Source organism: Myotis yumanensis, unplaced genomic scaffold (genome assembly GCF_028538775.1).
Source record: "Myotis yumanensis isolate MYYU_CA2020_CCGP unplaced genomic scaffold, mMyoYum1.0.hap1 SCAF_17, whole genome shotgun sequence".
Taxonomy (NCBI): domain Eukaryota; kingdom Metazoa; phylum Chordata; class Mammalia; order Chiroptera; family Vespertilionidae; genus Myotis; species Myotis yumanensis.
Genome location: NW_027223768.1, coordinates 34,042,765 through 34,066,030, shown reverse-complemented (window position 1 = coordinate 34,066,030; position 23,266 = coordinate 34,042,765). Strand labels below are relative to the sequence as shown.

Sequence of the window (23,266 nt, the reverse complement as noted above, 5' to 3'; positions counted from 1 at the left end):
CTGCCTTATGGATTGGTCAGCGTGCCCTCTAGTCATAACAGGAGGGATGCTGTGGGCCCTCTGATCCCCCACCCCCCACCCCATGTGGAACATTCTGTCTGTGGTTTGGGCCTGGGGTGGAATCTCCACGTGGCTCTTGCAAAGATAGACTCTAATCTACTAGCTCCGGGGCGTCTGCAGCCCAGGTGGGCTGGCCAGGGCACTATCATCCTGGAGGCATGAAAACATGGCCACTCACTCGGGACGGCCTTAGGGGGTGCGCAGCCTGCACTCAAGGCCCCTGTGCTTGGCTTAATGATCCACTGTTGCTGTCTTGAAATCCTTCATAACTTCTGAATAAGGAACCGGGCATTTTCACTGGGCACTGGGTCCCGCCAGTTATATAGCTGGTCCTGCTTACGTTCTGTTGTCTTCCCGTTAGTAGCTATGGAGACATCCTTTCCATTTCATAACGAAACCCCGCAAAGGATCAAAACAGAGGACACATTGATCATTTATTGTACACATTCAGAAACGGTCCACATGTCCGTTGTGGTGCCCGAGCTGCTGCGCGCACATTCCCACACTCCATCCCTCCGACCCACAGCCCCTCCGACTCCCAGGAGAGCCAAGCGGGGTGCAGAATGCCAGCCTAGGAAAGACACGGACACAGCTGGTCTCCAGGCCCCCGGCCCCCGTGCCGGGTCCATACTACTGCCCAGGACAAGCCAGTTTTTACTCCACAGCTGGGGAGGGGAGAAGGGGCTCCTGACTCCCTCTCTGACCACCCCCACCCCCTACCTCTTCAGGGTCAGGGGACACTCAGAAGTCGTAGACTAAGGTCGCCAGCTCTGCTTGCAGCGCAGGAAGGATACCTCTGTGTAGACAGGAGACTTCTGTGGCCATGAGGACGTCTTGGCCACCCGCTTGGAGTGAGCCCTGTCTACTTTCTGCAGCCAGAAGAAAGACTATAGCCTTAGACTCTGCAGGGACAGAGAATCCATGAGCTCTTGGGGCCCCTCATTCTAGCATTGGTCACTGATGTGGGGTTCTTGCTTGAATCACCGATGTTGCAGTTTTGCCCACATCTTACTAAGCGTAAGGAACTGGGATCCTCCGTCCCCACGAATCTTGAAGCGCTGACCTACCCAGAGCCCGCTCTTCAAGCGTCCTTGGAGCGTCCCCTTTCCGCTCAGCCTGAACGAGAGAGCACTGCTGCCCTCTGGTGGCCAGTCAGCAGAGGCTCAAGGAACCACCCAGGAGGCGGGGCTCCCTTCACTGGCCCAGGGACAGCAGCTGTGAGCGCTCAGGTGAATGAATGTCCTTTCACTGTTGCTAGTACACAGCAAGCTCATCCTCACCTGGGGCCTTGGTCCTTGCTGCTCTCTCTCTGGAATGTTCTCCGTCCAGATCTCAGGGGGCAGCCCCTTTCTCATTCTCTAGCCCTCACGCCAAATTTTACCTCCTCAGGGAAGTCCTCCTGGACCACTTCTCTGTAAATTCTCTGTCTATTGCCCCTCTTCCTACGGGCTCCTTGTCTGTTTTGTGTGTCAGTGGATCTCAGTGCATCACAGGTAGTAGAGAGTCAAAACGACTTGTTGGAGGAATAAATAAATGCATGTCAACAAGAGTAACTGCGATGAAGGCAGAGCTCTGCTCCTCAAAACCACACTCTGAGGTGGGTGGACCCCCATTCGACAGATGAATAGGCTGAGGCTCAGAGACACTTATGGGAGTTGCCTGAGCACCCAACGAGGGGGAATGAGCCCTTCCCTGGTGGCTTTTCCTGGGCTCCTCAGTCCTATACTCTGGAGGGGACAGAGGGTGTCCCGGGACTGGACAGCTGTGAGCGCTCAGGTGAATGAATGTCCTTTCACTGTTGCTAGTACACAGCAAGCTCATCCTCACCTGGGGCCTTGGTCCTTGCTGCTCTCTCTCTGGACAGCTGGACAGCTGTGCGGCGGGCCCCTACGTGAGGTCCAGACCGTCACTTCCTGGCCCTGGCTACTGAGGGAGGCTGAGTCGCACCCTTGTCCAGAGCTGAGCGGCGGCCTTGTGGGTGGCGCTGGCCTGGGAGTGCACAGGGCTCCCGGACAGCGGCCCGTGTCTGCAGAGATGAGCGTCAGGAGCAGGAGTGTGTTGGGGTGGGTGGGTGGGGACAGGAAAGCAGCCAGAGAGGAAATGGTGACGCCTCCAGGCCAGGATTTCACGGCGACATTGAGTCGCATCAGGACTCCCAGGACCCAGCCCTGTGCCCACTTCTCTCGGCTCAGCCCAAGGGAGGGGTCGCCCTCTGATTCTGGGCCCAGCACAGACACAAGGGGCCAGGGCCCTGCCACAGCGCCTGGGCCGAGCCTGGGCGGGCGGTGCAGCTGTTGGAGGCCGGGATGACCAGGCCCAGGGCACGCCGAGTCTCTGGTGTCCAGAGCGGGAGGCTGGGAGGTCAGCAGCATCTTCTCCTGGTCTGGTCCTCTGGCGAGAGCTTGATGGAGTCTGTGAGGTAGTTCTCTGTGTTCCGATACTGGGGAGGAAGGAGAGGAGTCAGAGCCCACCTCTGAGAGGCCGCGAGCACCAATTGCCCGTCTCCTGGTGGCCGATGGTGCTGGCTTTCTGTCCACCCCCTCCCTCGGTGCTGCTGGGAAACAGGCCCAGCGCGGAGCCCCTGGTCGCCTCGCCCCCTTCCGCCCTCACCTCCTCCAGGGACTCCCAGGAGCCCAGAGCGGTTGGGTGGCTGGGTCAGGGACAAGGTGTCCTGACCTCTGAGCAGGTCCCCTAACTCCCCATTCTCTGCAGGGGCAACTGAGGTGACGTCTGACCTCAGCAGAGATGATGACAGCCTACGCCTCGTTTCTGCTGAGACCTCTCCCCGCAACATCCCTACACCCCAACCTTCTCTCACCACGGCCACCTCCCACCTTCCCCACCCTCTGTCAATCGTGTTCTTCCGTGTCCAGGGAGGCTCCGGACACAGACTCATGGCCTGTCTGCCCACCTCCAACTCTCCTGTCCCAACACGGCCCAGAGAAAGCCCCGCCCCTGCTGGGCTGAGGGAGGCTGAGTCGCACCCTTGTCCAGAGCTGAGGGGCGGCAGACAGATGTGTGTCAGTGGATCTCAGTGCATCACAGGTAGTAGAGAGTCAAAAAGACTTGTTGGAGGAATAAATAAATGCATGTCAACAAGAGTAACTGCGATGTAGGCAGAGTTCTGCTACTGGTTCAGGAGCGAGGGTGTGTGTGTGTGGGGTCTTCCTAGGACACGGTTCCACATGCAGAGAGGTTCCTTCTCAAAAGCACCCCATCCCCCTGTGCTGCTGCTCTCAGCCACCGCGTCCCTCCCACAGCGGGTGGGCATGTGCGAGAGGGCGGGATGGGCGCCCTCACCCTGTGTGCAGCTGTGGCCCTGAGAAGGGCAGAGCCTCCTGAGTGGCAGGTGACACTGTGCCTGGTGGTGTGTCCCCAGTGCTCCTCTCTGAGGGGACAACTTCTAGGACCCTGATTTTTCCTCCTCCATGGCTCCCGGGCTCTGGCTGGGTGTCTAGCTGGTGAACATCAACCGAACTCTGATGCCCTTGACCCTGGACCCCAGGAGATGGTGTCAGGCCCACCTGCTACACCCTGATGATGGTGACCCCCAAGACACATGGGATGGTCCCCTGATGCCCTGTCACTCACTGTCACCCCCAGACTGAGCAGTAATGTAGCCGGTGGCACACAGCCAGGGATCGGCCCTTCTTCACATAGTGTGTTTCGTGGAGAGCCCCATGTCTCACTCCTCCCAGACAGGGTCCCGGGGCAGCCACTGTAGTCAGCCTGGATGCTGGGCCTTGAGTATCCCTCAACAAATTCTTTTGAGTTATTAGAATTTTATTTGTAATATTTGAGGCAATATATGCCTGTAAAATTGCATATATATATAATGCAAGGGCAGGGTCAGTGTTGGGGGTGGGAGGAAGTCTCTCTGGTGGACAGCCTGTTCCCTGGAGATGAGAGAGGTCCCCACACCTCAGATGAATCTCAGTCTCTCCTCTCCAGGGGAGGATCTGAGCCTGCTCCGCACAGACCTGACCCGGGGTGCCCAGCTGTCCCCCTGTGGGAGCCCAGACCTACTGTGAGGTGCCTGAGGAGGGACACGGCCCTTATCCCCAGCACCGCCCAGGCCTGGGGCTGGGGCTCCAGCCTATGCAGCCCTGGGCATTGCCCAGTCCTCCAACGGGCCCACTCACGCCACTGAGCTAATTGTAGCTAAAACCCTGATGTCTCTGGACCCTCACGTGAGGCCAGGTCTAGCCAGCTGCAGGGCCCCGCTCCTCACCCCAGGCTGGGGCGCCCCTCCCCCTCCCAGCATCACCCCTCATACCTCCCTCTGCAAACACTCCGGGCCAGTGTGAACCAGCACACGGCTTCCCTGGGAAGGAGGGGAGAGGCCCTTGGAGAAAATGCCTTAGAAAATTCTCCTTTGACCTTAAAACACAGATTTTCAAACTCCAGTTTCTCCTTAAAAATCCAGGTGACTTATATTCTATGCCCTAGTAGAAACCAGGACCTCCTGGTTCATAGGTCGGCACTCAACCACTGAGCCACACCAGCCAGGCTCTATCCAACTTTTTGATTGGAAAATGCCAGCAACTCCTGCAGGTTTGATATTCTACTTGGACAAATACTTGGCACCATAGGGCTTCTCCCCCACCAAGGAGGATTGAACTAATCACATCTCAAAACTCTTACTAATTAGAATCTCCAGGGGTGGGGTACAGGATGGCATTTTTTCCTTTTTTTAGAAACTCCACAAATGACTTTGATATCAGCCAGATGGAGGGACCACCGACTCTCCTCTCTAAAGTAGCTTTGTGCCTCTGGCATCCTGCGGTCCCAGAGCTGGAGTCCTCTTGAGCCCATTCGGCAACTCATTAAGTCGATGAGCAATCCTGTCCGCCCACATCCCTACCCGTGTCCAATATGTTCTGTTCTGGAAGCTCCCAAGTTCCCCCACCCTAGGGGGCCGCCCGGCCAAGTGCTGCCTCCACAGCCACTCACCCTGGACAGAGCTCGGCTGGCCAGCATCTCGAAGGCTTGTACCACGTTGATGTCATTCTTGGCACTGACTTCAAAGTAGGGAATATTCTTCTCTTTACACCAGTCCTGGGCTACCTCCTGTGGCACCTGAATGGACGGAAGACAGGATTGCCGTTTCTGTAGCATCATCCCCACCATCCCTACCTCCATTCTCATTTATTGAGAACCTTCCGAGTGTCTGTAACTTTACACATGCGATTTCTTAACATAAATGTGAGATGGCTATTGTTAGCTTCATTTTCCAGATGAGGAAACTGAGGACTAGAGAATAAAAGAATTTGCCCCAAGCGTTGGGGCTGAGCAGGATTTGAACACAGGCCTGGCAGAATGAGAGCCCCCTGCACTGTGCTGCCTTCCGAAGGCCTACACGAGGGGCATCTTCCTGTCATTGGCTCCTTCTCCAGTCCCTTCAAGAGGAGATGGACATGGCGGACACGCGGCAGGGACGGAGGACTCTCTTCCCGTGAGCTGGCTGACCCAGGAGGCCTGTTGCCGGGCAGAGACTCAGGTCCCCACTAACCCTGTTTTCCAGGGTAGAGTCCTAGGAACAGTTGATAAGCTCCTACTATGGGCCAGACACTGGGTTAGATATCTTGTCATATTAACTTATTTAATCCTCAATAACCCAGTGAGACAGTCTTATTAGCTCTACTTTAGAGATAAGGACACTGAGCCCTAGCCAGATTGACTCAATGGATAGAGCGTCGGCCCGCGGACTGAAGGGTCCTGAGTTCAATTTCGGTCAAGGGCACATGCCCAGGTTTCAGGCTCAATCCCCAGTAGGGGGTGTGCAGGAGGCAGCCAATCAATGGTTCTCTCTCATTATTGATGTTTCTATCTCTCTCCCTCTCCCTTCCTCTCTGAAATCAATAAAAAAAATATTTTTTAAAAATAGAGATAAGAACACGGAGGGTCAGAGAGGTTCAGCCACTTGCCTCAGATCACACAGCTGAGGAAGGCAGGGTTCGGATGAAGCCCCAGCGCAGTGCTCCCATACCATCTGAGCCGCCCTATGCAGAACTGTGCTGCTTTTCTGTCTCTCCCGCTGGACTGCAGGTATTTTGAGTTCAGGGTCAGGGCCTTTTCAGCTCTTGGCCTGGTGCCCTGAGCCACGCAGGGCAGTGAATGAGTACATCACGGCCCACGTGCCAATGGCCGCGCCCACTTAGAGGGTCCGGATTGGAAAATGTCTGGCAGCACTGCAGGTGACTTCCAAAGACATTGGTACCACTGCGTGTCAGGTCTGCTTCTTTCGGGAGGAGGAAATGGCCATCTATTGAACATATGCTACACCTGGGACTTTATAACCATTATTTCCTCTTAAGGCAGCCAAGGTTTTTCTCATGGGGAGAGGGCATTGTGCCCGCCCCCAGAGCACAGCGCAGCAGGGGGAGACCGGAGACTGCCCTCAGCAGGTTGTCTCCCTTGCTCCTGCAGGTTCTCTGAATTTACCCTACTGCGATGAAAGGTACCATTGCTGTCCCTTTCGTCTTTGGTCTTTGCTTTTCTGGTCTCAGGAGTGGCCTCAGGGCCCAGGGCTCATGGCGCGCTTTCACATGCCTCTGCTGTCCCCCAGCATTGCCCTGGCCGGCCGTGTGAGGCTGGCTACCTCTCACTGGGGGGTGGAGACTGGGGTCGGCCAAGCAGCCTGCGCTTCGGGGGGGCCCAGATGACTCCTCTACCTCCCATGCCCAGGCTCTGCCCAGTCGGTCCCCCAGGTGCTGCTGAACGTGAGCAGAGCAGGGAGAATCCCCAGGCCCTGGTCTTGGGCTCTGAGGGACATGACCCTCCTGCCTTTGGGAAAAGGCCCCAGAACTGGCCACGAGCACGCGTGCTCCGTTCTGAGGAGCAGAGTTGCCCACGACCGGGTGAGTCACCAAGAAGCCTCCCAGCTCAGGGGAAACCCGGAACTGTATTTGGGGGAAGAACCAGGGATGGCCGGGCTACCGGTTACTATTGTCCTCACGAGTAACATGCAAATAAATACTCATTAGAAATGAACACGTTATACCTGGATGGCATTTTAGTAACACAAAGGGCTTTGTATCTTTTTAAAAAATGTTTTTATTGATTTTCTTTTTTTTTTTTTTAGAGAGAGAGAGGACCGGAGAGAGATAGAGAGATAGACACACCAAAGAGAGAGAAACATCATCCACTGGCTGCCTCCGGCACACCCCCTACTGAGGATCAAGCCTGAAACCCAGACATGTGCCCTGACCCTGGGAATCGAATCAGTGACCTCTTGGCTCAAGGGCTGCTCTTCAACCACCAAGCCACACTGGCTGGGCCAGGCTTCGTGTCTTTTAAAGTCCTTGAGGGCAAAGACTGCTCCTACCCTTCTGATTGCTCCTTCCTTGTTTATCCCCCCGCCCCTCCTCCCCCGTCCCTCCCCTCTCCAGTCCCACCAGGTGATGAGTATTTTCCTGGGCCCATCACTGGGGCTCAGGAGCTGCGGTAGACTCTGAAAGGAGGCGCAATGAAGTCACGTGCCTCTGCCCCTCCAGGAGGCAGGGGGAGTCTTTCTCTTTAGTGGCACAAGAGGCAGGAGCCAGGATTGGTGCCCAGGGTCACCCAGGGACAGAGCTAGGAAGACAAGTTCCCAACTCCTAGCTGGCTGATCTCAGCTGCCCCTTCTCTCCTGCTGGACCGTGGCGGGACTATGGCGGGTATTTTATTTCATTCTCTCCACGGGTTCTCTGCTCTGTTTGCATGCCGTGATTAAATACACAACTCCAAAATAGCGGTGGGGATCATGTTGCCAATTAACATTCTTTTTCTGTCCCCAGCACCTCTCCATTGAACCTCAGAAAGCTGGCCTGGGAAGAAAGCAACCAGACAGGACTTTTTACTTTCCTCTCCAAGTCCAGTTGCAGTTTCATGCTTTTTAAAGCCGTCTTGTCTTTTATTTATAAAATAATGGCTATGTATGCCTTAGGCTCTGACTGTGGAAATAAACTCGGGGTGTGATACTTGGGGACAGGAGACGTATGAAAGTTTTAGAAATGTTACTTCTATTAATTTTGCTTCTGGCTGACAATATACTACTAATATTTTACTTCTCCTGTTCACCCAAGGGTCTGTTTTTATTGAATTTAGAGCGAGAGGAAGAGAAACAGAGAGAGAAAGGGGGGAGAGAGAGAGAGAGAGGAAGAAACATTGATCACTTGCCTCCCATATATGCCCCAGTTGGGAACTGAACCCAAAACTGGGTATGTGCCCTGGCCAGGAATGGAACCCACGGCCCTTCGAAAGGTGCATGGGATGACACTCAACCAACGGAGCCGCACCGGCCAGAGCTCCTATTACCATTTTGATGTTCATCAGAGGCCAAAAGTTTGACAAAATTAGTTCAGTTTATGTAATTTTATTTGTGATACTTTTCCATCTCATATACATTTTTAAATCATCCATTATATGTGTTAAAATTAGTGTGTCAAATACATCTTAAACTGCTACCCCAAATAGCTAATATTTTCAGAAAACATAATCCCAACATTATGCCTCGGTGGAAAGTCAGAAAGTGCCTACCTGAACTTAGAGCAAAGACTCCACAAGCTGGCGAAGAAATTCCTTGTAGCATAGATGCTAGCAGAGCTATTCTTTTAAACAACCTAACATTTTTTTTCACTCTAGTACCTTCTGTAGAAAGAGTAGGGACTTGAAAAAAACCTAGGTCAGTAATTTCTTTAAAATCATTCTGCCAGCATATATTTCTTATTGTGGTAAAATATACTTAGACACAACGTTTTCCACTTCAACGATATTTAAGTGCACAGTTCAAGGACATTGGTTCATTCACGTTGTTGTGCAACCGTCACCCCCATCCATCTGCAGAACTTCTCCTTCACCTCACATCTTAGCAACAGAGTTTTCAACATTTTCTTTGTACTGAGTAGGAGACGCTCCCCTGTCTCCCCAGCCTGTGCCTTGGAGATAATAAGGAGGATCAGCCTCGCTCCCATCTATTAAGCTCCCCACATGCTTTATAGGCATCATTTCCTTTAATCCTCAAGCAACCCCATGAACTCTGTGTCTGGCCCCCATTTCACAGATGAAGAGGCTGGAATGGGCTAACCACACGGCCCAGAGATGGGGTTGGGCTTGCCCGGGGCTTTACTGCTTCTTTCCAGCCCTCATCTTCCTCTCTCGGCAGATCAGAGCTCATGCCCCCGCCCAGCTTGGACTGGACCCCTCCACCCTCTCAAGGCATCGCCTGTGCTTCCCATCCTGCCAGGACCCCCTCACTCATTGAGCTCTGCCGTCTGGCGAGGCTTCCTCTCCACCTCACGCTGTGGCCTCCACCCCTCACAATAGCTTCCAATGCCTTCCCTTCCGACAGACTTCACCTTCTTTCCTCTTCTTTGCAGGGCCAGACCCGGGATCTCAGAAGATAACATTAAATACTGTCTTCCGCTCTGGCCGCAACCGGCGTCCCTTCAACCCCCTCCCGTGCTCATTCCTTCTGCCCTGCTCCTCCACCTCTGCTGGCCCAGTCCAGGTCCCTCGTTCCTGGCTCCCCCCCCCCCCCACCCCCCCAGGGCTCTTGAAGAAAAACACAACACAGACTCCACCTCAACCTCCTGGTGTCCTTCCGATAAGCCCTGAGTGACACCCATCAGTTCTCGTCTTTGTCGCCAATTAGCTTCTTCACCCGTTTCTCTCCAGGTGACTGGTGAAGAGTCACCATTGTTCCTCAGACTCCTACTCGGTTTTCCCTCAAGAAAATGGTGCCTCTTATTTCACGGAGAAAAAATCAGACTCTCAGTCTTGAACTCCCTCAACCCCCCACCCTACAAGCTATAAGTATATGAAGCAGGATGTTCATTAAAATGGACGTTTTGGGGGAGGCACTACAATCTGATAGATGTCTGATATAAGGTGGGCTGGGAAATAGACTGCCCCCGACCTTGTATATTTCCAAAGTACATGACCAAGAATCCATGACTCCAAACCCCACACCATGGATACTAACAGACTGAAAAGGAGGAGTAGAAAGGATTTCTTTGGAGAAAGTTGTGTTGTGTTGTGCACCCCGCAAAAGACAGAGAAAAGGCAAAGCCTCACCTCCACCCCAAAAAAGGCTTCAAGGAGGCCACTTGGAAAGCCTAACATTCAACCCCTGGAGTTTGGTAGCTACTGGGGATTTGTGTCTGACATGCATCTGAGGGATCCAAGGCAAAAAGTAGCAGGGCAGAGCATCGTTTACGAATTAAGTCTACCTCTGGTCTCTTCTTATTAGTAGGCAACGGCAGTAAACACCACTGCCACTGCAGTAAACACCTACACAGAGTTGTTGCAACCATGGAACAAACAAGCCATCCGGTGGTTAGCCAGATGATCCAGAATATGCTTAAGCTAATTTATTTTTTAAAATATGTTGATTGATTTCAGAGAGGGAGAGAAAGATAGAAACATCAATGATGAGAGAGAATCATTGATCGGCTGCCTCCTGCACGCCCCCTACTGGGGATCGAACCCACAACCCGGGCATGTGCCCTGACCGGGAATTGAACTGTTGACCTCCAGGTTCATAGGTCGACTCTCAACCACTGAGCCATGCTGGCCAGGCTATGCTTAAGCTAATTTAAAAATATATACTACTTTCTCGGAAAATTTGTCGACTCAAGTATTTATAACTGCAGACCCCCTACCTGACCCTGGGTAGACATACTGTTCTACAAGTTAATTCAAATTCTATCTGCCTACCTTTAATGCCTTCATTCTTCCACTCCCTGTCTCTAGACAAAATTGTCTTTAATTCTCAGCTCATAGCATGCTCATGTTGTTTTATCAACCTGGAAGCCACCTACCATAGGAAGCCCCTTCTAGATTTTGGCCTTAGTAAATGCACTTCCACTGTGGTCCCCACATTTCCAAGGTCTATCGCTATCATCGTATTTACCATATTGTATCATAGTTACCTTTTAAAGTGTCTCCCTCCACTACTAGACTGCGAAATTTTAAAGCGAGGACTGTGTATGATTCAGCTCCGTATGTGTGGGATCTAACACAGTGTCTGGCCTGTCGCCAGTGCTCACACAATGTTGGGTGAATGAATGAGTCAATAAATGAATGGTACCTGCCGGTCTTCCAGATCGATCTTGTTCCCCAGCGCCACCATGGGATAGGACTGCTCCGTTGGAATGATTTTGGCCAAAACATCACCCCGCCAGGTATTCAGAGCTTCAAAGGACTCCAGGTCAGTGACATCAAAAGCCAGGATGCAGCCGTCGGAGCCTTTGTAGAATGTGGACACCATGGAGCGGAATCGCTCCTGGCCACCTGTGTCCCAGATCTGGAGGAAAAAGCAGCCGTCCCACGGGGCTGTGATGAGTGGCTGGAGGTTTGGCCTAACTGGATCACATCATGTCAAAGCTTCCGTTTCTGGGTAGGGAGCAGGCGGCCCTGGCACAGGTGCATGTGGTCTTTTCACACACAGGTATCTCGACCCTGTCACCCTTCTACACTGCAGGATCTTGGCACTCACATTTAGCATCCATGAGCACTTTCATATCTGGGCTCTTGTTTTTCCCTGGGCCATCAGAACAGATAATGTTATTCTCATCTGATAGATTTGGACCTTGGGAATGATTTGCCAAGGCCACTCGTCAAATTTTCCAGGGACCTAAGACTAGAAGTAAGACTCTCCAACTCCTGTATTTGAGCTCATCCTTCTAGATCAGAGATCAGCAAAAAGTTTCTTCTGTAAAGGGTCACAAAGTAAATATCTTAGGCTTTTCAGACCATATGGTCTGTTGCAACTACTCAGCTCTGCTGCTCTAGTGTGAAAGCAGCCTTAGACCATCAGTAATCAAGTGGGCATGGCTGTGTGCCAATAAAACTTTATTTGCAAAACCAGGTGGTGGACCAGATTTGGTCCATTAGCTGAAGTTTACAGATGTCAGCTCTAAACCATTCTAGCTCCTAGAACACATGGCTGTGGGTGGCTGTCCAGAGAATGTGGGCTGATTTTCAGGTATGAATGTTGAAGAGGGAAAGGGAGGGCCGCTCACCTGTAGCTTCAAAGTTGTGTCATTCAGTATGATAATCTTGGAGAGGATACTGGCCCCTAGCGTGGTCTGATAATCCTCAAAAAAGGTCTTGTGCACATATTGGTGGAGGAGGGAGGTCTTTCCTACACTGAGGAAAAACCCCAGACACATGTGAACACACACATCCATACCATTCTCAAACTCTCACCAAGCCCCTCTTGCCACCGTCTCTTCCCGAGATTCTGAATTTCTAACATTTGTGGTCCAAGGACCACACTTTGAGTAGCAAGGCACTAGGGAATGGTTTCTAGAAGTAGGAACCAGTCAAAGTGAGCAGAGAGGCTGAAGAGAGCTGGGTGCCCCAAAGCAAAGGTCAGGTCTTTCCTGTAAGTGGCAGGAGGTAGGAAGGCAGATAGATGCTAACTGGCTTGTTTCCACAGAGCTTGGACCAGAAACCAGGCAACCTGATTCCCAGCCTCTTTCTCCTACTGAGCTCCTTTCCTTGGGTGGGATGCCCTCCCTAGTGCCACCTTGAATCAGAAAGGCACCCATGGGAGGTGGAAACACATTCAGGAGGTATCACTACCCTTGGCTAGGGGCCTGCATCCCAACCTCAGACCCCAAGCGGAGCTTGGCTTCACTCACCCTAGGGCTCCAACGATGATGAGCTTCAAATCCACCTTCTTCCGGGGATTCATGGAGGGGCTTCAGAGCCTGTAGGGAAACAGGAGTCACCCACATGTGGGCCAGAGTCCCCTGTGGCTGTTGTCACTGAGGCTGGCCTCTACTGTCTTCTTCTAGGTGTGCAGGTCACTGCCCTGGGCTGAGGACTTGGGTGAGGTCGACAGGTGGATGACTCAGCAACCCGTACACACCCTCCCCCTCACTTCCTCTGGGGGCTTCCCCAAGGCTGGGGGGAGGGCGGGGGAATCCCCACAGGACAGTTGCATCTCTCACCTTTCAGCTCTACCAATTCTGATCTCAGGGGCAGCCTGGAGTGCCAGGAAGGCGGGAGGCGATTGAACAGAGGCCTCACAGACAGTCAAGCCTGGAGCCAGGGATGGAGGGCAGTATGGGAAGAGGAGATGGGGGCAGGACAAGGAGTCCATTGTCAGGACGACCCAAGAGGCTTTGGATGAAAGAGTGCCCCTCCCCCAGCCCGAGGTGTTGCTGCAATTGCAGAATCAAAGGCTCTTCTTTGAGGCAGCTGGTGGGGTTGTAATTGGTACATGTTTCTGGAAAGCTACTTGGCAGCCAGTAGTGAGAGTCTTAAACATGTTCCTGCCCTCCACTTACTAGGAATTTGTCTAAAGAAATAATCTGAAAGCAGACAAAGACTTTTGTTCAAGAATGTTCTTCAGAGGATTATTCATAAACATCCAACAGTAAAGAAGTGGTTAAATAAATTATGGCACACAGTGAGATAGGGGCAGAAATAGAATATTGGAGACCAGCTATAATTGTAAGAAATATTAATTAGGCTCCGTTAACTGTGATTGTTTCATTTTATTTAAATAAGTCACGTTCTAACCTGGCTGGGAGTTGCACAGGGGACCCGGGAGCTCACCTGGAAATGGGACCCATCCTCTCCATGTGGGAGCTGCCTATTATCATGGAAAGATGAACAACCTTGTTGCAGAAACCAGAGCCGCCAGCTCTTTGAAGACTCCCAGCCTTTGCATACCACAGGCCTTTGCATACCCCCCGCCTGCATTACCTATAAACTGCCCATTTGACATTCCCTTTTGCCTACTTTCCTACGTAATCTTCATCCTTCTACCCAATATAAGCAGCTGCCTTATGTGGGGGGAGGTGCAGAGCAGATTTCTGTGGCTGACCTGCTGCTCTCCCGTGCTGCCGGCAGTATTGGAATAAATGCTCATCTATGATTCAACCCTGTCTCTGCTGAATTGGCTCAACTAGTGACAGGTAACCTAGACCCATTGATTGTCTGGGTATTAAAATGATGTTTTTAAGCATCTATAATAATAAAAGCATAATATGCTAATTAGACTTGACGACCTTCTGGATGAAGCTGGGGCTGTGAGGGAAGCCTGGGTCCCGGGTGCCAGAGGGAAGCTGGTACCAGCAGCCGGGGGAGGGAAGGCCTACTCTTGCACGAATTTCATGCATTGGGTCTCTAGTATTATAATAATGTGGGAAAGTGGTGCCTTAAAACTTAAATGAAAAACAGAAGACATTAAACTGTATATGCAATACCACCCCAAATATTGAAATGAGTTCCTACTTGCATAGCAAACGTTCTGGAAAAAAATATGTAAAAAACTTAAGTATTTAATTCTGACTGGTGGGAAATTATATGATTTTAATTTTATTCTGTATGCTTTTTGGTATGCTCCAATTTCTTTACAATAAACATGTCAATCATGTATTGCTCCTATAAGAGAAAAGTACTTGTGTGTGCACTTGTGTGTGTTATATATATAAAGTTAGATATATATGTTTATTCACCTTATTTTATTTAACAAGATAAAGCAAAACTGTTGCAGGGGATTATGCTTAACTGGCTCGTTGGTTCTACCCTTAAATGCACATGTACATATACATTATTCCCAACTCTTGGGTCTTCCGTCCTTGGATGCGCTAGCATATGAGTAAACATTAATCTAACTCTGCCTGGCTGAGTGTCAAAAGTTGGCTAGCTTGAGTTTCCCATGGCACCTGGAAAAAGCTCTAGATTGGATGTCCTACGGCACTGGATGTTCTAGTTCTCACTGTGCCACTGTGTGACCTTGGACCAGTTACTTCCCCTCTCTGACTCTTGGCTTTCCAACTAGAAAATGAGCCACTTGGGCCCCAAAGACTCAAGGTCCCTTCTGTTAGGTCTGATGAGATAATTGAATCAATACCCCCTCCCCTGGGAACTGACCTTTAGACCATTCACAACCGACATTCCCTTTTGCTTAGACCACATTCCACTTGCTAAGACCATTATCTTCCCCCTCCAGACCCACCCAGAAAATTCTCTGCCCAGAAAAAGCCCGCCTGGGTGCTGATGCCATTTTGGGGCTCGGCCCATCTGGTTTTCCAAATGATCTAATAAATTCTTAATTCTTTATCCTCTTTGGCCTGTGTGTGCCTTCTTCCCCGACCCTAACACCTCTGGTTGAAAAATGCTTTATCTACTAGAGTCGTAATTCAGTAGACCACAAGAGCCTTGCCTGGGCATTCCTAGTTAGTGCAGTTAAAATAGAAAACTCTTAGAGGCGCAGGCTTAGTAGTGTCCCTCCATGCACCATGCCATAGGCCCAAAGGTAAATTGAGGCTTTGCTCAGAGCTGTTTGTCCCAGGAGCCAGAGTTGGTAGCACTGGACTTCCTACCCAGGAGAGCTGGGTTGGCGTGGTGGCCAATAGGTCTTCTTGGTGCTTCATGCATTCACTCAATAAGTGCATACACACCTACTGTGTGCACAGCCCTGCACTGGACACTGGAGGAGCACAGAGATGAAGTAAACATGACTCTCCAACCTCCCACCAGTGAGTCATCAGGGGAGAGAGGACAGAGCAGTTACACCAGGAAGTGTCAAGTGCCCCAACAGAGGCACAGAGAAAGTGCTATGGGAATTCAGTGAGGAGAGAAGCTGCCATTGAACTGGTCCTGAAGAAATAAAACATGTGGTTGGAGGCTGATATTTCAGGGGGAGGGAATGACCCTCTGAAAGGGAATGACCTGGGAGCAGCCGAGTGAAGAAGGTGGATGGTCTGCTTCAGGGAAGGATGAGGGGAAAGGTATAGAGAGAGGAAAGCCTGGAGGGATTCAAGTGGGCTTGGAAAGACCAAGGATCCTGTCTCCATCCATCCATCCATTCCTCCATCCATCCATCCATCCATCCACCCATCCAACATTTCCTGCGCTCCAGACATGGGAGGAAGAGAATTCAAGGTATTCACTGGGGCTGGCATTTTGAAATGGGTGTCACTGCCCACAAAGAAACCAGCCAAGGGAGAAGTGGCTCAGAAGCTCCTGATAGCCAGGCCTCTGAGCATCACTTACCACTCTGCAAGGGAAGTGGGAGTGATTGTGAGCTCCGTCCTAACGGCTTTGGTGCACCGTGCTAACAGCTTCAAAGCCAATACTGTGCCTCAGAAAGGGAGTCAGAATGAAAGGAAGGCAGAGGGAAGTGGAAAAGAAACCTGCAGGATGCTCTGCATCCTCCGTGCAGCGTAAGGCATCCTCCCATAGCCCTACAAGATGCTTACAACTGAGGCTCAGAGAAGCCACACACCCTGCCACTTGGTGCCCCTGTCAGAGGCTGGAGGGCCGGGTGGTGTGGGCTTGACCCTGGGCAGCAGAGCTGAGTGCATACGAGCTGGTGTGCATACGAAGGGAAAATTATGTGGTATGTACAACAGAAGTCCAAAATCCAGTATGTGCAAAGCAGTCTACAGATAGGCAAAGACAACATGCAACATAAAAGTGGGCAAAGAACATAAACTAACCCAGTAGAAAGCTTATGAATGATTAGTAGTAAGCTTTGAAAAGATGACTCAGCCTTACTAATTTTTAAGGAAATGCAAATTTTTAAAATATCACTTTACTTCCCCACCGGAGTGGCAAAAAGTAAAAAGATTAATGATACTATTTAGTGTTGGCAAATGTGTGGTGGTAACGCTCTTGGATATTGTTGATAGAGTATGAATTGCCACAGTCTTTCTTGGAGGGCAATTTGACAAGATCAGCACTTAATATGTCCATATTTAGGTTCTAATTCTAGGGATCCTACAGAAATACACATATACTCAAACACACATTTGTATAAAGATGATTGCCGAAAAGCATTGTTGTAACCTAAATGTCCATCAATAAGACACTTTCTATGTAAATTATAATCCATTCATATTCTGCGTGAGAGTGAAGTAATGAAAGATGTGATGACAATGTAAGTAAAAATAGAACATTTTGGCTTGGCCAGTGTAACTCAGTGGTTGAGCATTGACCTATGAACCAGGAGGTCACAGTTCGATTCCGTGGTCAGGGCACAGACCCGGGTTGCAGGCTCAATCCCCAGTTGAGTGTGTGCAGGAGGCAGCCAACCAATAATTCTCTCTCATCATTGATGTTTCTATCTCTCTCTCCCTTCCTCTCTGAAAAAAAAAAAATATATATATATATTTAAAAGAACATTTTGTATAGTAAAATCCCAATTGTATAAAAACAAAAAACTACCTTATATATGACTATATGTTTGATATTATATTTATGCTTGTCTTGTATATACACAGAAAGCTATGAATAGACACATTGAATGATTACTAGGAGGTGGGGAAAGATAGATTAGAAGCTAGAGCTATGTTTTATTTTATACTAGTGACCCAGTGCACAGATTTGTGTACATTGAAAGGAAATTAATTAGAAGGTGGCCAGTGGGGCAGGACTGGGCGAGATGGGCCAGACACAACCTGGAGCCAACCTCCAGGGGTCCCTTCCCGGCCGGTGGCACCTGGGGTGGTGCTGGGGCTTGGAGGACATCTGTGGAATGAGCGGGGTCCCTCTGGCAGGTGGGGTCCCTCTGCCTGGCCTGCGGGGATCGGGCCAAAGCTGGCTCTCCAACATCCCTCAAGGGGTCCTGGAGTGCGAGAGGGCACTCTGCAAAGTTGCTGTCGTACAGGGTGTGGAACACAAACGCAAGTGTGCAGTAAACCAAATTCGTGCCAACATTGCCCCAGCAACAACATAACCCGCGGCCGAAGGTGGAATCGTGTGGCCCTGAGAGGAATCAGGCTCCCTCCTCTCTGGTTTCAGGGTGCATCACCCAAGAACCACCACTGCCAAGTCACTGCAGCTCAGCAGCTCCTGCATTGAGCATCTGCCCCCGGTGGTCAGTGCGCATCATACCTACCAGCCAGTCGGCCAGTTGGCCGGTTTGCAGGTCGCTTAGCCTTTTATATATATAGATGTCTTATATTAAAATTTGTTACACAATCCTAAGTTGTTGTAATTTAAAAATGTCAAATAAAGACATTTCTTTAAATAGAGCACAGGGGCGGAGGGAAGTCCAAAGTCATGTAAATGTGACTTCCTGGCAGGACAAATCATTTGGGGCCTGGGCAGGAGAGAGAGGCTGCCTAGGCTCATGGAGTGATCATGAGTTCTGCAATTTAGAGTGCTCATCCCACTGCTATATATACCTTGGGTTACTTAATCTTGGTGAGTCTGTTCCCTCGTGGGTAAAACGGACATCACTCGTGCCTGTGCTTATTCGGCAGGGTGGCATGTGTCATGTTCTCATAGCAGATCTGGTTCCCCAAATTGGGGAAGAGTCAGATCAATGGTTCACAACTCGGGGGGGGGGGGGGGGTGAGGAGGAGGCAGATTTGCTGTGCCTGCCACTTTCTATGGTGTAAATATTCCCACCATGGCTTGTTTCAAACTCCCAGTGGAGCCTGCTCCGGCACACAATCAGAAGGGCATCTAGTCCGATCTCCCACCCAGTGTTTGAGCCATCTCTCCGCACGCATGGAAAGATGGTCCAGACCTGCCTCCACAGAGCTTCTTCCCCCAATGAGGGTGCTTTTTTCCTGGGGGCACACAAGATGCTTCCTCCCATGCCACCCCTTCTGAGGTGTAAAGTCTTCTCTGAGTTTTACTTGAATATTTTCTCTTCCAGATCCTTGTAACTCACCTCAGCCTTGACTCTGAGCTCCCCTCACCCCACCTCCATCCAAATCCCCTTCCCCTGACGGCCCTTAAAGTGTGCTGCCACTGCAGGCTGCCCCCACGCCCCTTCAGCGATTTGCTGAGACTGCTATTTAAATAGCCTGGCCCTTGGGCCCAGGATAACTGGCAGCAACAAGAGGGTGACCAGGACTGTGTCAGTGGCAAGGAAGGGCAGCTTGAGGGTAGACACTGGCTGGGCTCACCAAGAAAGCATGCACAGATTCCAAACGGTGACTTCCCATGCCCTCTGTGCTCTCCCGTGTCTGGAGTTTGGCAAAAGGTGTCCTTGTAAGCCTCCTCCTACCCATTCAGATCACCCAGTTGTTTCAAAGCCGGGCATCCTCCCACAGGCCAGACTGAGGCAGCACCCTCATTGTTAAATGACAGCGAGAAGCAGGGTTGGAATGCAGGGCACTGCCTTCAGTCAGCCCAGGTCCGCACACAGCAGAATCTCAGGCTGCTGCTCTCCGCTGCAAGTGACTAACTCGACTCCCCACTCCCACCCCTGCTAGCCTGGCAGCACTTCTCAGCCGGGAGCCCTGCCCCTGCCCATCTGCCAAAAGTGAGTGTAGCTCAGTCTCTGGGGAGTACGGAAGATGGAGTTGAACACACACACACACACACACACACACACACACAACACTTACAAATAAAAACCCTAGGTCTTGGGGCCAGTTGTCCAAGAACTCCTGGGCCTGTTGCGCTCGCACATTCCCACTGCCCTTCTCTTCTTATCCCCCTGGCCAACCAGGACTCACTCTTCTGCCCTGTTTGTGCTGAGTGAGGTGCCATGTCTGCTGACAGGGAGGGGGGTTGAGGGAGACCAGTGAGCAGGGGGACATGCGAATTCTGAAACAGGCAAGTCTCTCCACTCCCCTGGACTCTCACCCGTTTCCGTGCCTCGCCTCCCCGCTCCCATGCCTTGGAAAATGCCAAATGTATCCACTTTAAAATGTAATGGGACTTACAATCGTGGGAGTAAAGTTTGTCTTTGAGAAGAGGCTATCCAGGGAGCACAGGCTTCTTGCCTCTCAGGAAGCCTCACAACTCTGCCTTCTTCCCCTAAATCCCAGCAGGTCTAGACCTGCTCCCTCCGGGAAGTGCACCAACAGTTCTGGTTTCAGGAGGCTCAGCACTCCTGCTATGTAAGTTCTTTGGGAGCATGAGTCCCGCCTCCTGAAGTGGACTGGCCATGCCCAGAGGGCAGGACAGTGCCTCACACCTCTCTGAATCCCTCCAAAGAGGCTGACCCATGCTGGGAATATTGAGTTTTCAATAAATAATCATCCATCCATTGATCCATCTATCCATCCAATTTATTTATCTATCATCTCCATCTACCCATTCATCTGTCCATCCGTCCGTTCATTCATCCATCTATCTCCATTCATCCACCCACTCATCATCCTTCTGTCTGTCCATCTGTCCAGAACACATGTACGATATGCCTACTATGCATCAGCACTATGTAAGGTTGGGGATATGGACAGATCCTGTCTCCATGGGACTTGTGTGGTGGGGGGTTGCTAGGTAAGACCAAATAGATTATTTTTATTAATTCATAATGCCTAGCAATTATAGGGCACTCTGCAATTTACAAAATGCCATCATAGCCTAGTGGATTCCTGAGGCAAGCTGAGACTAGAACCCAGGTCTGTCTGACTCTGTTCATTGGCCCGCCCAGCATTTCAGAGCTGTGCTAAGAGCAATACTAATGATTTAGAACAAGAAGAGCACTTTCTTACTCCAGGGTTTCCCCCTTCCTGATGAAACCCTTCGGATGAGATGGCTCCATCCCAGAAGATACCCTGTTGATGTGTCCAGGGGACTCCTGGTGCTGGCAGGACTCAGCCCTCTCCAAAGACTCCAGTTTCTGACTGTTCTTCCTCTGACTGTGCCAGCAGCTGCATCTGCCCATGCAGAGCCCCGAGCTGGGCCCCAGTTCCCTGGGCTGGGCAGAGTCTCTTCTGCCTGGCTCATTGCCATGCCCTGGGAGTTTCTCCTGCGTGAGGGTCATTGGGCTGGATCTCAGCCCTCAGCTGCCAGATTCTAAGACTCATCCTTGTATCCCCTGTCTCCACTCCTTCCCCCCAAAACACACATACCTCCGGGGGTTGCTGGGACAGACAAGAGAAGCAAAAATAAGCCTTCCAAGGCACTTACAGCTGTGGCTGCTTAGCATCCGGCCTCTGAGGACAGGCGGGCGTTCTCGCTGAATCTGAGGGGTCTCCACTTAGATCAACAGTCTCAGCCGGGTCGGAGGAAAAAGGCTTTGGGAGCAAAAAAGAGTTTGTTGAGATCAAGCCAGTTCCTTCTGAGTTTTCCTCCTCTCCCGCTCGTGCACAGACTAGGGAAAGTTGCAAAAGAGGTTGGGCCGGGTGACCTCAGCTGTGTGGGTGGAGGGGGTGGAGTGGAATAGAAAAGCTAGGCTTCAGCACTGCCTGGATTTGGGCCCTGTGAGAATTCAGTTTTTAGGGACTCTGCTCCTTAGGGTGGGGGGTGGGGGTGGGGGTGGGGGTGGGGGGATGAGAAATGGAAGGCTTGAGGGCGAAAGTTTGTGGGTGGCAGGACCTGGAAGGTAACATGCCTTTGTGGGCACCAGAAGCAAGGCCCCTGGCTGGCTTTCAGAACTTCTGCTTCTGTTGCTGGAAGCCACTCAGCAAAGGGGCCCTTTTGTTTGTTGAAGAATTAGGCTCACATGTGTAATAGGTTTGGTCCCTCCACTTGCCTGGTCAGGAGAGGTCCTGATGCTTTGCCCTGTATACACACCACCTCATGCCATCTCACTACAACACACACACACACACACACACACACACACACACACACACACACCCCAGACATATGGGAGGCAAGGCAAGTCCTGACATCTTCCTGGGCTTCTCAGATGAAGATATGTGACCCAACCTGAAGTAGCGAGGAGACTACAGCAATTGAAAATACTGTTAGTGTGAGATGAATGTTGGTATCTCTGTGAGCTGCCTGGAACCATGCTTTGGGTAACTACGGTTGGCAGACATGTCAAACAAACTCAAAAAGGGTCTGGAGGCTTTGGTTAGAGATAAATGACAAAGATTTATTCAAGGGTCTTGGGGTTTGCAAACTGGAAACACAACTAGGCAATACGCAGCGTGTTCCAAAGAAGAAAGGAAAGCTAAGAGTTCTCATAGGACAGAGCACATCCCGGAGAAGAATCAGTCCTGCAGTCTCAGCCTCTGATTGGTCTGGGAGGACAATCTTCTAGAAGACCAGTGGTCTGGAGAATGGATGTCAGGTGGTCCGGGTGCGTGAACATTCTTTCCTTAGTCCTCCAGGGGGGATCAGAGGGTTCTCCAGAGGTTTCATGTATCTCTAGGCATTGACAAAGGACTAGAAAGTTTAAGCTCCCAGGTTGTTAAAACAAAATGGAATGGTTGCCTCCTGCCTCAACCTACTTGGTTTTAGTAATTGAGGAGCTTGACTATAGTGAATCCATTTTACTTTCCCACTCAATTCCTTAGATAAAAGGGGGATAAAGTGAGTTTAGACATGCCCAAATTAAGTGGGTCACTAGATCTCAAGGGGTCCCCCTAGAGCTCAATACAGTTGATGTACCTTTCCACCCCCCATTCCTTCTGAGATGAAATTTTTCCTCCTTTGTTTAATAATCTTAACTGTCAAAATGTTTTTCCTTGTGTTCAATACAAGTCTCTGATGTTGCTGCATTGCTACAGTCTATGTTTGTCTTGTCAACTAGACTATACATTCCTCAAGGGCAGAGGTAATACCTTAAACCCCACACTCAGCCACAGTGCCAGGACAGGCCTTGGTATGGAGTTTTTGATGGAGCAAAAGCTCCAGTTCAAGGTCATTTTCTTGTTCTAATTAGCAAACATGCCTTTCCATGAAGTGTAATATTGGACTTTAATATTTAATAATATTCCACTGAAGTTGGTAAAACTCCAGAGCATGTTTCCCCCAAAATATTCTTTGTTGCTTACTTGGAAAAGGGTGCATTGGTCCACCCTTCAGACAACCCCTGATTCATGCCTGCCGAATTGTTCTTAAATTGTTGCCCTTTAGGATCCCTGAACAACATTCTTCGACTTTTCTGAGACCAGGTTTTAAACATCATTTGGGTGTGTGTGTGTGTGTGTGTGTGAGAGAGAGAGAGAGAGAGAGAGAGAGAGATTTCAGTTCTTGTTTTCTTTTTTTTTCTTTTTTATATTTTTATTGATTTTTTACAGAGAGGAAGAGAGAGGGATAGAGAGTTAGAAACATCGACAAGAGAGAAACATCGACCAGCTGCCTCCTGCACACCTCCCACTGGGGATGTGCCCGCAACCGAGGTACATGCCCCTGACCGGAATCGAACCTGGGACCCTTCAGTCCACAGGCCTAGGCTCTATCCACCAAGCCAAACCGGTTTTGGCAGTTCTTGTTTTCTTGAAGGAAAAAAATTTCAGTCAAGAGACAGAGTGCAGCAAAGCAAGCAAGAATTTGCAGCAAAAACACGCGTAGGACAGGGAAACAAGGAAGGGCATAGAAGAAGCAACAGGAGAGC

The 23,266-nt window shown here is 50.6% G+C and overlaps 1 protein-coding gene across 1 annotated transcript; it reads right to left on the bottom strand.

Annotated features, from left to right (window-relative positions):
* Nucleotides 1-489: 489 nt before the first annotated feature.
* RAB7B (RAB7B, member RAS oncogene family) lies at nucleotides 490-21,061 on the bottom strand. The gene is made up of 6 exons (XM_070395756.1): nucleotides 20,887-21,061; nucleotides 12,690-12,758; nucleotides 12,066-12,192; nucleotides 11,132-11,347; nucleotides 5,014-5,139; nucleotides 490-2,500 (listed from the first exon to the last, which is right to left on the bottom strand). Exons 2-6 carry the CDS (start codon nucleotides 12,740-12,742, stop codon nucleotides 2,423-2,425), a joined length of 600 nt encoding a protein of 199 aa, XP_070251857.1. The 5' UTR covers nucleotides 12,743-12,758; nucleotides 20,887-21,061; the 3' UTR covers nucleotides 490-2,422.
* Between the last annotated feature and the right edge of the window lie 2,205 nt (nucleotides 21,062-23,266).

Coding starts and splice junctions, on each gene's coding strand:
- RAB7B (XM_070395756.1), bottom strand. CDS start 12,742: ATGAATCCCCGGAAGAAGGTGGATTTGAAGCTCATCATCGTTGGAGCC. Junction 12,193..12,689: donor ATCATCGTTGGAGCCCTAGG/GTGAGTGAAGCC, acceptor GTTTTTCCTCAG/TGTAGGAAAGACCTCCCTCC. Junction 11,348..12,065: donor ACACAACTTTGAAGCTACAG/GTGAGCGGCCCT, acceptor TTTTTCCTCCAG/ATCTGGGACACAGGTGGCCA.